The following is a 12,745-nucleotide window of genomic DNA, read 5'->3' on the forward strand; positions in this document are numbered from 1 at the left end:
TAGAAAGATGGGAGAACTCATGTTCCAACTACTTTTATTTTGTCTGTCAAATAGGAGGTGAGATTACCAGCTGTAAGTCGGAAGCAGGGAGGAATATCAACTGGAGAAAATAGATTAAAGCAATTATTTTGAAAGATAAGAAAGTACATTTACTAGGGTCATGTATGGAGCAGGATGGTCAAACACTGTTGAGTCTGTGAGTGGCAACGATGACATGAAAAGGCTAAAGTAACACTGGAGGAGTCGGTGTGATAAGAAGAGGAGCGGAAAGTGAGACGCTCACAATCAGATTACAGGAGGTGGCATAGCTGCTTTCCCTAAAGTTTTGTCCTGGGATACCTTATCTGACAAAGTTCTATTTTCTCTCAATCTCATGTATTACATAGTGTTAACATCTTTTCTACAGTAATAGTTCCTGAGAAGCCTCTGTAACTGGATCTCAGTAAGTGGCAGAGCTTAGGCTTCAAAAGAAACCTGGGGCAGACTCCAGCTCTACTACCTATTGAGCTGTTTGACTTTGGATTAGCCCGTTAGTTAAACAATGGCATCAGTTTCCGGTTCTGAGATATATGGTTTAACCTAGTACACTTTTCATTCAGCTGTTGTTTAAGATTTAATAATATAAAGATGTAAGCACAGAGACTTCCACTTAGCAATTCCTCAAGAGAAAAGAAAGAAAAGGAAAAGAAAAGAAAAAAGGGTGGGGGCAGGGAGACAAGGACTATATTCACATGCCCAGGAGCCAACTGCATGTTGCGATCTTAAAGCTGCCCCAACCATAGTATGCCCAAAGATAAGCCCAGCCTCCACACATTCACCCCGCTCCTGTACTCTCTCTTGTCTAAATTAATGGCATCTCCACCTCATCCCTTGGTCTAGAATACTCAGAGTTCTCTGACTCACCCTTTTTACTCACCTTCACCATCCAATCTGGCACCAAATTCTGTTATCATGTATCAGTTTAAAAAGCCAGGGATTTTAAGATATATCCATATCTTATGTATCACCAGGAAAAAAGGATGAAAAATTTAAGACACTGGAGTGGGTAGCCTTTCCCTTCTCCAGGGGATCTTCCCAAAACAGGGATCAAACCCAGGTCTCCCACATCACAAACAGATTCTTTACCAGCTAAGCCACACAAGAAGCCCTGTAAGATGCCATGGCTTATAAAATACAACAAGACTCCAGAGATGGTATAATGTGGGGGAAAAAAGTATATCCCCAAATAGTCGAAATGTGGCAAACCTACCACTAAATGTTCTTTTACTTACCATCTATCCCTTCTTTTTCTATCTTCAACTCAGTGAGTTCAGGTTCCCCTTCTCTTACCCCAGCTACTGCAATGACCTCTTCCAAGCATCCTTGCTGTCACATGTTCACTCCTGTCCACCTTTCACACTGATGCCAGAGCCACCCAGCTACAATACGGAGCACTGCTCTCCTGCAAAACAACTTTTTCCCCCTACTCACAGTTTTGAGTACAGCATCCAAAGAATAATGCAATCTGCTTCTTAAATGGCCATTTCCTTTAATCCATTTCAATACTGGACAAAACCAATACTTCAACCACATAGATATACACCTGATGTTCATCAAAAAGAATATGAAGAACACAGACTTATTATTTACTGGGCTCTCATTTTTTAGCTTGATATGTTCTGCTGGCCTGCAACTTACCCAATCAAAATAAAATCCTTCCCATCTTTTGAGATGAAAATCAAGGTTTACCTCTTCTGTAAGACCTTCAGTAATCTTTTTTTTAGAATTAATTGGATCTTTATTGAATTCTCATAAGCGCATTTCTTATGCAATGATTTAATGTTCACTGGACTTGGAAAATTATCTATATCCTGCTTTCCCTATTTGATTTTAGGCTCCCAGGGGGCAGGGGCACTGTCCTGCTCATCTTTGTCTCCACCACCAACAACTTATACAATGCACACTCTAATATTAACATAAGTGAATTTTGATGTATTAAAATGAAAGGCTAATGCTCCTAAAAACATCCAAGAAGCAAAAGGTCAATGGCCACTGCCAAATTTTGAAAAAGTGTAAGTTTAACCTTTTCATTTAATTTGCCAAAATGATACCGAAGAACAACCGCAGGCAGACTACTTGGCTGTCAGCTGAAAGCCGCTGGCAGTGTCACCCAAAGGAGACTCGTCAGCACTGTTAATACCTGGTATTATGGCCACCGTTGTGCTGGATTTTGAAACAGCTCACTACTTCATTTCTTTGGATCATGTACTTATCAGATGAAGATTTCTAGACAATGGTTTAAATTTACTTAGGAGAACAGGAACTGATAAATGAGAAGGAACTCCTAGAACAAATTACTTGTTATTTATTTGACCATAAACTACAGAAACAAAATACAAAGAATGTAGCCCTCCCTCAACTCCTGTCCACCCATCTCCTCTACTCAGATCCTGCTATATATAACAGCAAAACACACACACAAATAATTTCCTTTAATAAGATCTTCTCAAGATATGAAATAGTCATAATTTGCCTATATTATTAGACTTTTTATTCTATTTACTCTCAAATGAGATCTGTGGCATTAACATAGTAAGCACCCTTATGAAAAAAACATGCAAGACAACAATGGCAAAGATAAGTGGCATGTACAATTCCAAACTCATCTGGAGTAAGCATGCTGAAGTGATATCCCAGGGTAATGCCCAGTGAAGCTGGTGAGGAGGAGGAAGAAGAGAAAGAGAAGATGAAGGAATGTGTGAAAAGAAGGCTCTTCTCTCACTGGAATGGGCCTGAGGAGGCAGTCCTAGGTACAAGAAATATTAGCCCAATAATATATAATTCTACTACATAGTGTCTTTTATCTGAAGATGTTTCAGTTTTGAGAGACTTTATCACCAAAAATCCCTTTCTTAAAAAGCAAATATCTGGAAGGAGTCAGACCTAAAGGTGCTGTCCATTACTATCTATCCTGTGCTTAGTCACTCAGTTGTGTCTGGCTCTTTGTGCCTCCGTGGACTGTGGTCCACAAGGCTCCCTGTCCATGGGATTCTCTAGCTAAGAACACTGGAGTGGGTTGCCATGCCCTCCTCCAGGTCATATTCCCGACCGGCAGACTGAACCCAGGCCTTCTGCACTGCAGGCAGATTCTTCACTGTCTGAGCCACCGGGGAAGTCCAAAATCTATCCTAGATTTCCCTAACAGGAGTTACACAAGGGTTTAGGGCAGGGTTTGTCAATTTTGGCACTACTGACATTTTGGAACAAAAATTTTGGTGTTGTAGAAGGCTGTCCTATATATTATGGAATGTTTAGCTAAAAGCACCCTGAGGCTCTGTCTACTAGATGTGAGTAGCACTGCTCTGAAGACAATCAGAAATATCTCTCAGTTCACTTCAGTTCAGTCGCTCAGTTGTGTCCAACTCTTTGCGACCCCATGAATCACAGCACGCCAGGCCTCCCTGTCCATCACCAACTCCCGGAGTTCACCCAAACTCCTATGCATCGAGTCAGTGATGCCATCCAGCCATCTCATCCTCAGTCGCCCCCTTCTCCTCCTGCCCTCAATCCCTCCCATCATCAGGGTCTTTTCCAATGAGTCAACTCTTTGCATGAGGTGGCCAAAGTATTGGAGTTTCAGCCTCAGCATCAGTCCTTCCAAAGAACACCCAGGACTGGTCTCCTTTAGGATGGACTGGTTGGATCTCATTGCAGTCCAAGGGACTCTCAAGAGTCTCTTCCAACACCACAGTTCAAAAGCATCAATTCTTTGGTGCTCAGCTTTCTTCACAGTCCAACTCTCACATCCATACATGACCACAGGAAAAACCATAGCCTTGACTAGACGGACCTTTGTTGGCAAAGTAATATCTCTGCTTTTCAATATGCTATCTAGGTTGGTCATAACTCTCCTTCCAAGGAGTAAGTGTCTTTTAATTTCATGGCTGCAATCACCATCTGCAGTGATTTTGGAGCCCCCCCAAAATAAAGTCTGACACTGTTTCCACTGTTTCCCCATCTATTTGTCATGAAGTGATGGGACCAGATGCCATGATCTTCGTTTTCTGAATGTTGAGCTTTAAGCCAACATTTTTTACTCTCCTCTTTCACTTTTATCAAGAGGCTTTTTAGTTCCTCTTCACTTTCTGCCATAAGGGTGCTGTCATCTGCATATCTGAGGTTATTGATATTTCTCCCGGCAATCTTGATTCCAGCTTGTGTTTCTTCCACCCCACCGTTTCTCATGATGTACTCTGCTATGTAAGTTAAATAAACAGGGTGACAATATACAGCCTTGACAAACTCCTTTTCCTATTTGGAACCAGTCTGTTGTTCCATGTCCAGTTCTAACTGTTGCTTCCTGACCTGCATACAGGTTTCTCAAGAGGCAGGTCAGGTGGTCTGAGATTCCCATCTCTTTCAGAATTTTCCACAGTTTATTGTGATCCACACAACAAAATGCACTTCCATCCTATTGAGAACTGCTGGTCTGGGAAATGTACACGAATTTCCCTAACAATCTAATGGGGTTGATAGTATCAAATTAATTTGCAGCCAGTGGAAACTGAGACTCAAGGAAATAAATACGTGTTCTAAGTGGCAGAGCCAGCATTCGACCACCATTAAACATGCAAATTGAGTGCTCTTTCAATTAAGAAACAGATCTTTCTTCCTGAGAGCAAGTTTAGTAAACAATAATCAGGGAGTAAGAAATAGAGGAAATACACCTGAAAGAATCAAGACACTGGGATCAGCAGGGATTGCAGAAAAGAGATACTGTATTAATGGAGGTGATGCAAGGGAAAAGGCTGTAGATAAACTTTACCAACTGGTCTGGCAAATACATTTAAAATCAATTTCTCTGCTCTTCAGTCACCTTTACTGGAGACTAGAGCTAACCTTTCTTTTCCCTTCTCTTGCACCAATATCAAAACTTCACGGGTTTCACTAGAGGAGGCCTACTACAGAAAGACTGAAGAACAAAGCTGAGGGATAAATGACTGTAGGAAGAGCCTACCTTCTCAACCTTACAAATTTGGCAATTTTTAAAAACAAAATTCCTGGATTGCTCTTGCTATGTTGCAAGAAATCTTTGGCTCTGGGCCAGAATTTAGGACTAGAACTTTAAAACTGTGTGATCCTGAGAACTAAGCTACTTAATGCCTATTGGTCTGGGTCTCCAATTCTGTCTGGGTTAGAAAGAAAGCTAATACACCTCCCCTCTCCCACCTTTATCCCTACCTAGAAGGCTTTCAGGATAAACTGGAATCTTATTTGTGAAGTAAATTATATGCCAGCTATTATATGCCAAACTTGAAAATTACCAGAATATATCAACACTTTTTTGAATTAATTTTTATTATACTCTATGTGAAAACACACTATTGTTATACTTTTCTGAAAGTGTCTGCATTCTTGAAGCTTATTTTAATCTAGATAAGGGAGAAAAAGCAAAACTTTTACTCCACATGGCTTTTTTTCAAAGCAAATTCTTGTGATGATTATGTACAAGGCTGGTTCTTAAACCCACTCTTGGGAACTGAGGGGCAATCAAGACTCAAACATGGATTCAATGTACTGAGGAGGATGGCTCTCTGGCCAATCGACAGCCCTTGATGAGCACTGATTAATGAATTTAGTCAACCGAGAGTTAGGATGCTAGGTTGCTAAGGTGTTACCTCTGGCCCTAGAGGTAACACCTAGCCCTACCTCTTTTCAACCTTTTAAATCAATGATGTGTGTAGAAAGCAAAGCAAGAAGTCCTCCCTGAAAGAAGGGTTCTTTCCCATAGTATTCCCAGTGGAAAACAGTCTATCCTACGACTGGACACATTGTAAGAAAGCTAATTTCATTTCTGATTATTTCAGCCAGAAAGTTTCCATTTATATTAAGTATAAATCTTAATATTGTAGAGCTACACAAAGTTTGATCCCTTCCAAATGGAAATACTTTTAATTATTTAATGAGTTGCTATCATGTCTGTTCACTCCAACACTATTCTGTTCCATCTATATTCCAATCTCAATTTCAAATCCTTTCCAAATGATTTCAAATACTTCAGTTTATGTATATTTATCTTAAAGGGTGGTACCCGAATTTGGATTCATTCTCAAGTGAGAAATAATTGGATATGCTATATCACTGTTAAACGGTATTAGAAGTCTAGTCGCTTGCCACTTCTCTTGAGAATCTCCTTTGTCCTTTGATTAAAACCAACCGCATTCCACATTTGGCTGTCACTCATGGCAAAACGCAGAGTTGGTCAATAAAACTATTACGTGCAACAGTTTCTTTTCACAGCTTGAATCCTAATTGAAGAGATAAAAGCCTGGAATTACCTAGAGATAAACTGGTCTGTAGAATTCTGGCAGCAGTACCAAAATGTCACTTAAATATCCTGGGCTGGGTCATTTCAGCTTGCTGGCCTACTAGCCCAAGGCATGGGAAAAAATTACAGCGGAATAGGCCAGAAAGTGTTATATATGAACTGTCTCACAGGGTGTGCACTTCACCTCTCCAGGTGACACAGAGCTCTTACAATATTGGCAACGCTGCTAAACACTGAACAGAGATAATCCACCTTTAAGACTGAAGTACAGTTGGGGGTGGCAAATGCAAAATGTTTAAACTTTTCAATTTTAAGTACATTTGTATTGAAAAGACAAAGCATTAACCACATACATATTTGGGCTATCTCGACTACTGCTCCCCACCATTCTTCACCTTCACCCCCATTCCAAGCAGCAACTATCTCTTCAAATTCAAAGTCTCTCCCACCCCTAATTTCCTTAAGTAATATGCATCTTTTTTTTTTTTTTTTAACAGTAACTCTTCGGGATAATGGCCCCTGATTCTGTTGAAAAATAAAAAATGAAGACCTGTTAACTCTGTAAGGGACAAATGGCGAGAGCAGCAAAAGATGAGGCCTAGCCAGGAAGGGCTTGAAGGCAGACTCCAGAGGTGGCCAGAAATGTGTGCGTCAGGGAGATGAAAGACTGTCTCCAGCACCCCATAAATACTGGTGTGGAGGGGAGGCCGAGTAGCACAGGCAGATCAGATTTGCTTTAACTACACAAAAGGCAAAAGAGTATGGAACCAACAAAAAATCACTGGATGTACTGTGGCAACTTCCAGAACAAACAGGTCCTACTCTTCTGGAAATGTAAATCTTCATCAATTGAGTGTACTGGCCTCAGGAAGCAAATGGGAGGAGCAGTGACTGAAAAAGTTGGTTTCCTCATTTTTGAGGGTTTGTCTGCCTCAGTGCCTGTAACAAAGGTTAACATTTCTTAAATGATAAGTGTCAAGATTCACACTATGTCTGTATGTGCTTAGTCACTCAATCATGTTAGACTCTCTGTGACCCCATGGACTGCAGTCTGCCAGGCTCCTCTGTCCATGGAGATTCTCCAGGCAAGAATACTGGTTGTTATGCCCTTCTTCAGGGGATCTTTCCAACTCAGGGACTGAACCCAGGTCTTCTGCATTGCAGGTGGATTCTTTACTGTCTGAGCCACCAGGGAAGCCCTAATACTATTATCACTCCCACTGTACAGATAAGGAAACTGCTCTTAGGGACATTAAGTAACTTGTATAAGTTAAGTAACTTGTATAGAATTAGTTAAGTGGAAGACCTGGATTAGAACTTAGTCTGAATACAGCACTCGGGGCTGTCAACCAATTGTGCCTTTTTGTCTCCATAGTAGACATGAGAAAATGTCTATTTACAAATCATTAACCTTTTGCAATATTGCATAGGAACCTGGAATGTCAGGTCCATGAATCAAGGCAAATTGGAAGTGGTCAAACAAGAGATGGCAAGAGTGAATGTCGACATTCTAGGAATCAGCAAACTGAAATGGACTGGAATGGGTGAATTTAACTCAGATGACCATTATATCTACTACTGTGGGCAGGAATCCCTCAGAAGAAATGGAGTAGCCATCATGATCAACAAAAGAGTCCGAAATGCAGTACTTGGATGCAATCTCAAAAACGACAGAATGATCTCTGTTCATTTCCAAGGCAAACCATTCAATATCACAGTAATCCAAGTCTATGCCCCAACCAGTAACGCTGAAGAAGCTGAGGTTGAACGGTTCTATGAAGATCTACAAGACCGTTTAGAACTAACACCCAAAAAAGATGTCCTTTTCATTATAAGGGACTGGAATGCAAAAGTAGGAAGTCAAGAAACACCTGGAGTAACAGGCAAATTTGGCCTTGGAATACGGAATGAAGCAGGGCAAAGACTAATAGAGTTTTGCCAAGAAAATGCACTGGTCATAGCAAACACCCTCTTGCAACAACACAAGAGAAGACTCTATACATGGACATCACCAGATGGTCAACACCAAAATCAGACTGATTATATTCTTTGCAGCCAAAGATGGAGAAGCTCTATACAGTCAGCAAAAACAAGACCAGGAGCTGACTGTGGCTCAGACCATGAACTCCTTATTGCCAAATTCAGACTTAAATTGAAGAAAGTAGGGAAAACCACTAGACCATTCAGGTATGACTTAAATCAAATCCCTTATGATTATACAGTGGAAGTGAGATTTAAGGGCCTAGATCTGATAGATAGAGTGCCTGATGAACTATGGAATGAGGTTCGTGACATTGTTCAGGAGACAGGGATCAAGACCATCCCCATGGAAAAGAAATGCAAAAAAGCAAAATGGCTGTCTGGGGAGGCCTTACAAATAGCTGTGAAAACAAGAGAAGCAAAAAGCAAAGGAGAAAAGGAAAGATATAAACATCTGAATGCAGAGTTCCAAAGAATAGCAAGAAGAGATAAGAAAGCCTTCTTCAGCGATCAACGCAAAGAAATAGAGGGAAACAACAGAATGGGAAAGACTAGAGATCTCTTCAAGAAAATCAGAGATACCAAAGGAACATTTCATGCAAAGTTGGGCTCGATAAAGGACAGAAATGGTATGGACCTAAAAGAAGCAGATGATATTAAGAAGAGATGGCAAGAATACACAGAAGAACTATACAAAAAAGATCTTCACAACCAAGATAATCACAATGGTGTGATCACTCACCTAGAGCCAGACATCCTGGAATGTGAAGTCAAGTGGGCCTTAGAAAGTATCACTACGAACAAAGCTAGTGAAGGTGACAGAATTCCAGTTAAGCTATTCCAAATCCTGAAAGATGATGCTGTGAAAGTGCTGCACTCAATATGCCAGCAAATTTGGAAAACTCAGCAGTGGCCACAGGACTGGAAAAGGTCAGTTTTCATTCCAATTCCAAAGAAAGGCAGTGCCAAAGAATGCTCAAACTATCGCACAATTGCACTCATCTCACACGCTAGTAAAGTAATGCTCAAAATTCTTCAAGCCAGGCTTCAGCAATATGTGAACCATGAACTTCCTGATGTTCAAGCTGGTTTTAGAAAAGGCAGAGGAACCAGAGATCAAATTGCCAACATCTGCTGGATCATGGAAAAAGCAAGAGAGTTCCAGAAAAACATCGATTTCTGCTTTATTGACTATGCCAAAGCCTTTGACTGTGTGGATCACAATAAACTGTGGAAAATTCTGAAAGAGATGGGAATCCCAGACCACCTGACCTGCCTCTTGAGAAACCTGTATGCAGGTCAGGAAGCAACAGTTAGAACTGGACATGGAACAACAGACTGGTTCCAAATAGGAAAAGGAGTTTGTCAAGGCTGTATATTGTCACCCTGTTTATTTAACTTATATGCAGAGTACATCATGAGAAACGCTGGGGTGGAAGAAACACAAGCTGGAATCAAGATTGCCGGGAGAAATATCAATAACCTCAGATATGCAGATGACAGCACCCTTATGGCAGAAAGTGAAGAGGAACTAAAAAGCCTCTTGATAAAAGTGAAAGTGGAGAGTGAAAAAGTTGGCTTAAAGCTCAACATTCAGAAAACAAAGATCATGGCATCCGGTCCCATCACTTCATGAGAAATAGATGGGGAAACAGTGGAAACAGTGTCAGACTTTATTTTTCTGGGCTCCAAAATCACTGCAGGTGGTGACTGCAGCCATGAAATTAAAAGACGCTTACTCCTTGGAAGGAAAGTTATGACCAACCTAGATAGCATTTTCAAAAGCAGAGACATTACTTTGCCAACAAAGGTTCATCTAGTCAAGGCTATGGTTTTTCCTGTGGTCATGTATGGATGTGAGAGTTGGACTGTGAGGAAGGCTGAGCGCCGAAGAATTGATGCTTTTGAACTGTGGTGTTGGAGAAGACTCTTGCGAGTCCCTTGGACTGCAAGGAGATCCAACCAGTCCATCCTGAAGGAGATCAGCCCTGGGGTTTCTTTGGAAGGAATGATGCTAAAGCTGAGACTCCAGTACTTTGGCTACCTCATGCGAAGAGTTGACTCAATGGAAAAGACTCTGATGCTGGGAGGGATTGGGGGCAAGAGGAGAAGGGGACGACAGAGGATGGGATGGCTGGATGGCATCACTGACTCGATGGACATGAGTCTGAGTGAACTCCGGGAGTTGGTGATGGACAGGGAGGCCTGGCGTGCTGTGATTCAGGGGGTCGCAAAGAGTCGGACACGACTGAGCGACCGATCTGATCTGATCTGATCTAAACCTTTTGTTATTAGATATAATTCTAGAATACAGCTAACCAGTATAGGAGGGAAAAATTCACCAGAAGTGTCTGCTGTTATGAATGAGTTCATCTGAGATTTTGGATGTAACTTATTGAAGACACAAATGCAAACAACAGAGGTTCAAATGCTGGAGATTCTACGCCTTAGTTTCCTTATCTGAAAAATGGGGAAACCAGCCCTACCTATCTCACAGCACTGATAAGAGTGGTAAATGAAATAATAAAATGCATACAAAAGCGTTTTGTAATCTGCAAATCACTATATTCTATTAGTTATCATTTTTGTTAAAACACAGAAAGCATAGGTATGGAAAATCAACCGGGCAGAAGACATCTTCAACACAGCCCATTAACTAATGGAAACTAGATATAATGTGCACAACTACAACCAAGTGAAAATTATTTTCCAAGGATATTTTATCAGCCTTTTAACAGGCCACTGTTGGGAGTAAATTCACTCAGAAGTTAACTTGTGGAACTTCAAGTCAGGAGCCAAATGTAGACTGCAGCAAACAGAATCATCTCCTCCTCCTCCCAGCTACAAAGGTAGGCAGTACTAGCAAGTACCAAGCTCAAATAACCACCCTCCAAAGGCCATTCTTAAGCTCTCCCATCAGAATTGATCAAGCCATCTCTATATCCTCTCACAGTATCTTTGCTATTTCCTTGGCATTTCATTCTGATGTATATCAAGAGCTATCAGTTTCTCCCAAGCCTGACTTCCTACTACTTTCTGAACTCAGAAAATTCACATAGACTTAGAGGATTAGACGATCATACTGACTGGCACTCAAATGCTTTCCCCATGAAGTCTGCATTTCTTAACGCTATGCTTGTGGTTGCAGTTTCAGTGTAGGGCATAAACACATCACATTTATCCATTCCCCACAAACGTAAAACAATTCACCGTGGGGGGTGGGGTAAGTTTCTTCTGGACCTGCATAGTAAAACAATATATTCTTTTAAAAACCGAACGGGAGGCACAAATGGAAATGAAAGAGGAGACAAACGCATGAGAACCTTCAAAACTCCGTTTCTAATTCAGAACTCTTACAACTTTCTCCACCTGGTTTCATAAACACGGTAGACACCTCTTGCATCACAAGAGAGAGGGTATTCTACCTGGTGGCTGATCCGTTCTTGGAATTAAAGACCACATCTCCCATTCTAAAAGTCATTCAGGGGTACGTACTATTTACTTTTTCAAATTTTGAACCCAGAGCAAAGGCCACTCTCAAGGCCGAGTGAAGTTAAGAAAATTATCTTGAAAATGGAAAAGCCTCCCCAGCCAGCACCGAAGGCCCAAGAACAAAACACTCTAATTCGTGCAGGGGACGATGGAACCGTCGCGAGGCTCCCAGAAAACGTGATTTCAGCCGCAATGGGGTGGCACCGGGGGGGCGTGAATTGCAGGGATTCATTTCTGACCAGGCCTCCTTCGACGCCGGTAGTCACCCGGCTGAGGCCACCTTACTTCCCCACCCCACGCCGCTGTCATCCTCTTCCGAAAGGCGCACAGATGACTCCGTGAGTCCCGACTCGTCCCCTCTGTCCCCCGGGGACGCGGCCTCCCTGGCCAGAGGAGAACACAGGGTCGGCGTCCTCACCTAGCCCGGCGCCTCGCGCCGCGTCCCCGCCGCACACCCAGCCAGCCCTGGGCTCCGGAGGGCCCCTGCACACCCAACCCCGTTTAGGAGCCGTGTCAGGCATCACCCATTACCTTCCCCAAGCAGATGTGACACGTGATGGGCAGAGTGAGCGACAATGTAACGTTCTGCACGGTCTGAGCCATGGCAGCGTTCAGAATCCCGCCAACACGGAAGTCCCGCCGACCGCGGCTTCTCCCAGCGACTGAGGCCGCGCGAGGCCGGCTACGGCGGCCGGGCAGGGCCACGACGCGCCGGCCGCGGAAACGAAAACGCGCTTTCCCGACGCGCGGCGGCCGGCGTCTGGTCCCTTCCTCCTTTCCTTCCTTTTTAGTTCGAAAACAAACTTTCCTCGGTTAGGGAGCTGCAAGGATTCCTGAGAACGGGAAGGAAGCCGGGTTACTACGGGCGTCGAGGATCTTGAAAGTTTAAATGAAAGTTTGGTAGCGAGAGGAGAGGAAGGATGCGGAAAGGCGATTTGAAATCCCAGGATCTTGCCCGGAAGATGG

At 42.5% G+C, this 12,745-nt stretch overlaps 1 protein-coding gene across 1 annotated transcript in view; it reads right to left on the minus strand.

Moving 5' to 3' along the window:
- OBI1 (ORC ubiquitin ligase 1) overlaps positions 1–12,465 on the minus strand; it is a 44,275-nt gene extending 31,810 nt beyond the window's left edge. The window contains exon 1 of the mRNA XM_005906628.2: positions 12,311–12,465. Within this exon, the coding sequence (XP_005906690.1) occupies positions 12,311–12,382 (72 nt within the window). The 5' untranslated portion in view covers positions 12,383–12,465. The remainder of the gene's footprint in view (positions 1–12,310) is intronic.
- Between the last annotated feature and the right edge of the window lie 280 nt (positions 12,466–12,745).

Source organism: Bos mutus, chromosome 12 (assembly GCF_027580195.1).
Source record: "Bos mutus isolate GX-2022 chromosome 12, NWIPB_WYAK_1.1, whole genome shotgun sequence".
NCBI lineage: Eukaryota > Metazoa > Chordata > Mammalia > Artiodactyla > Bovidae > Bos > Bos mutus.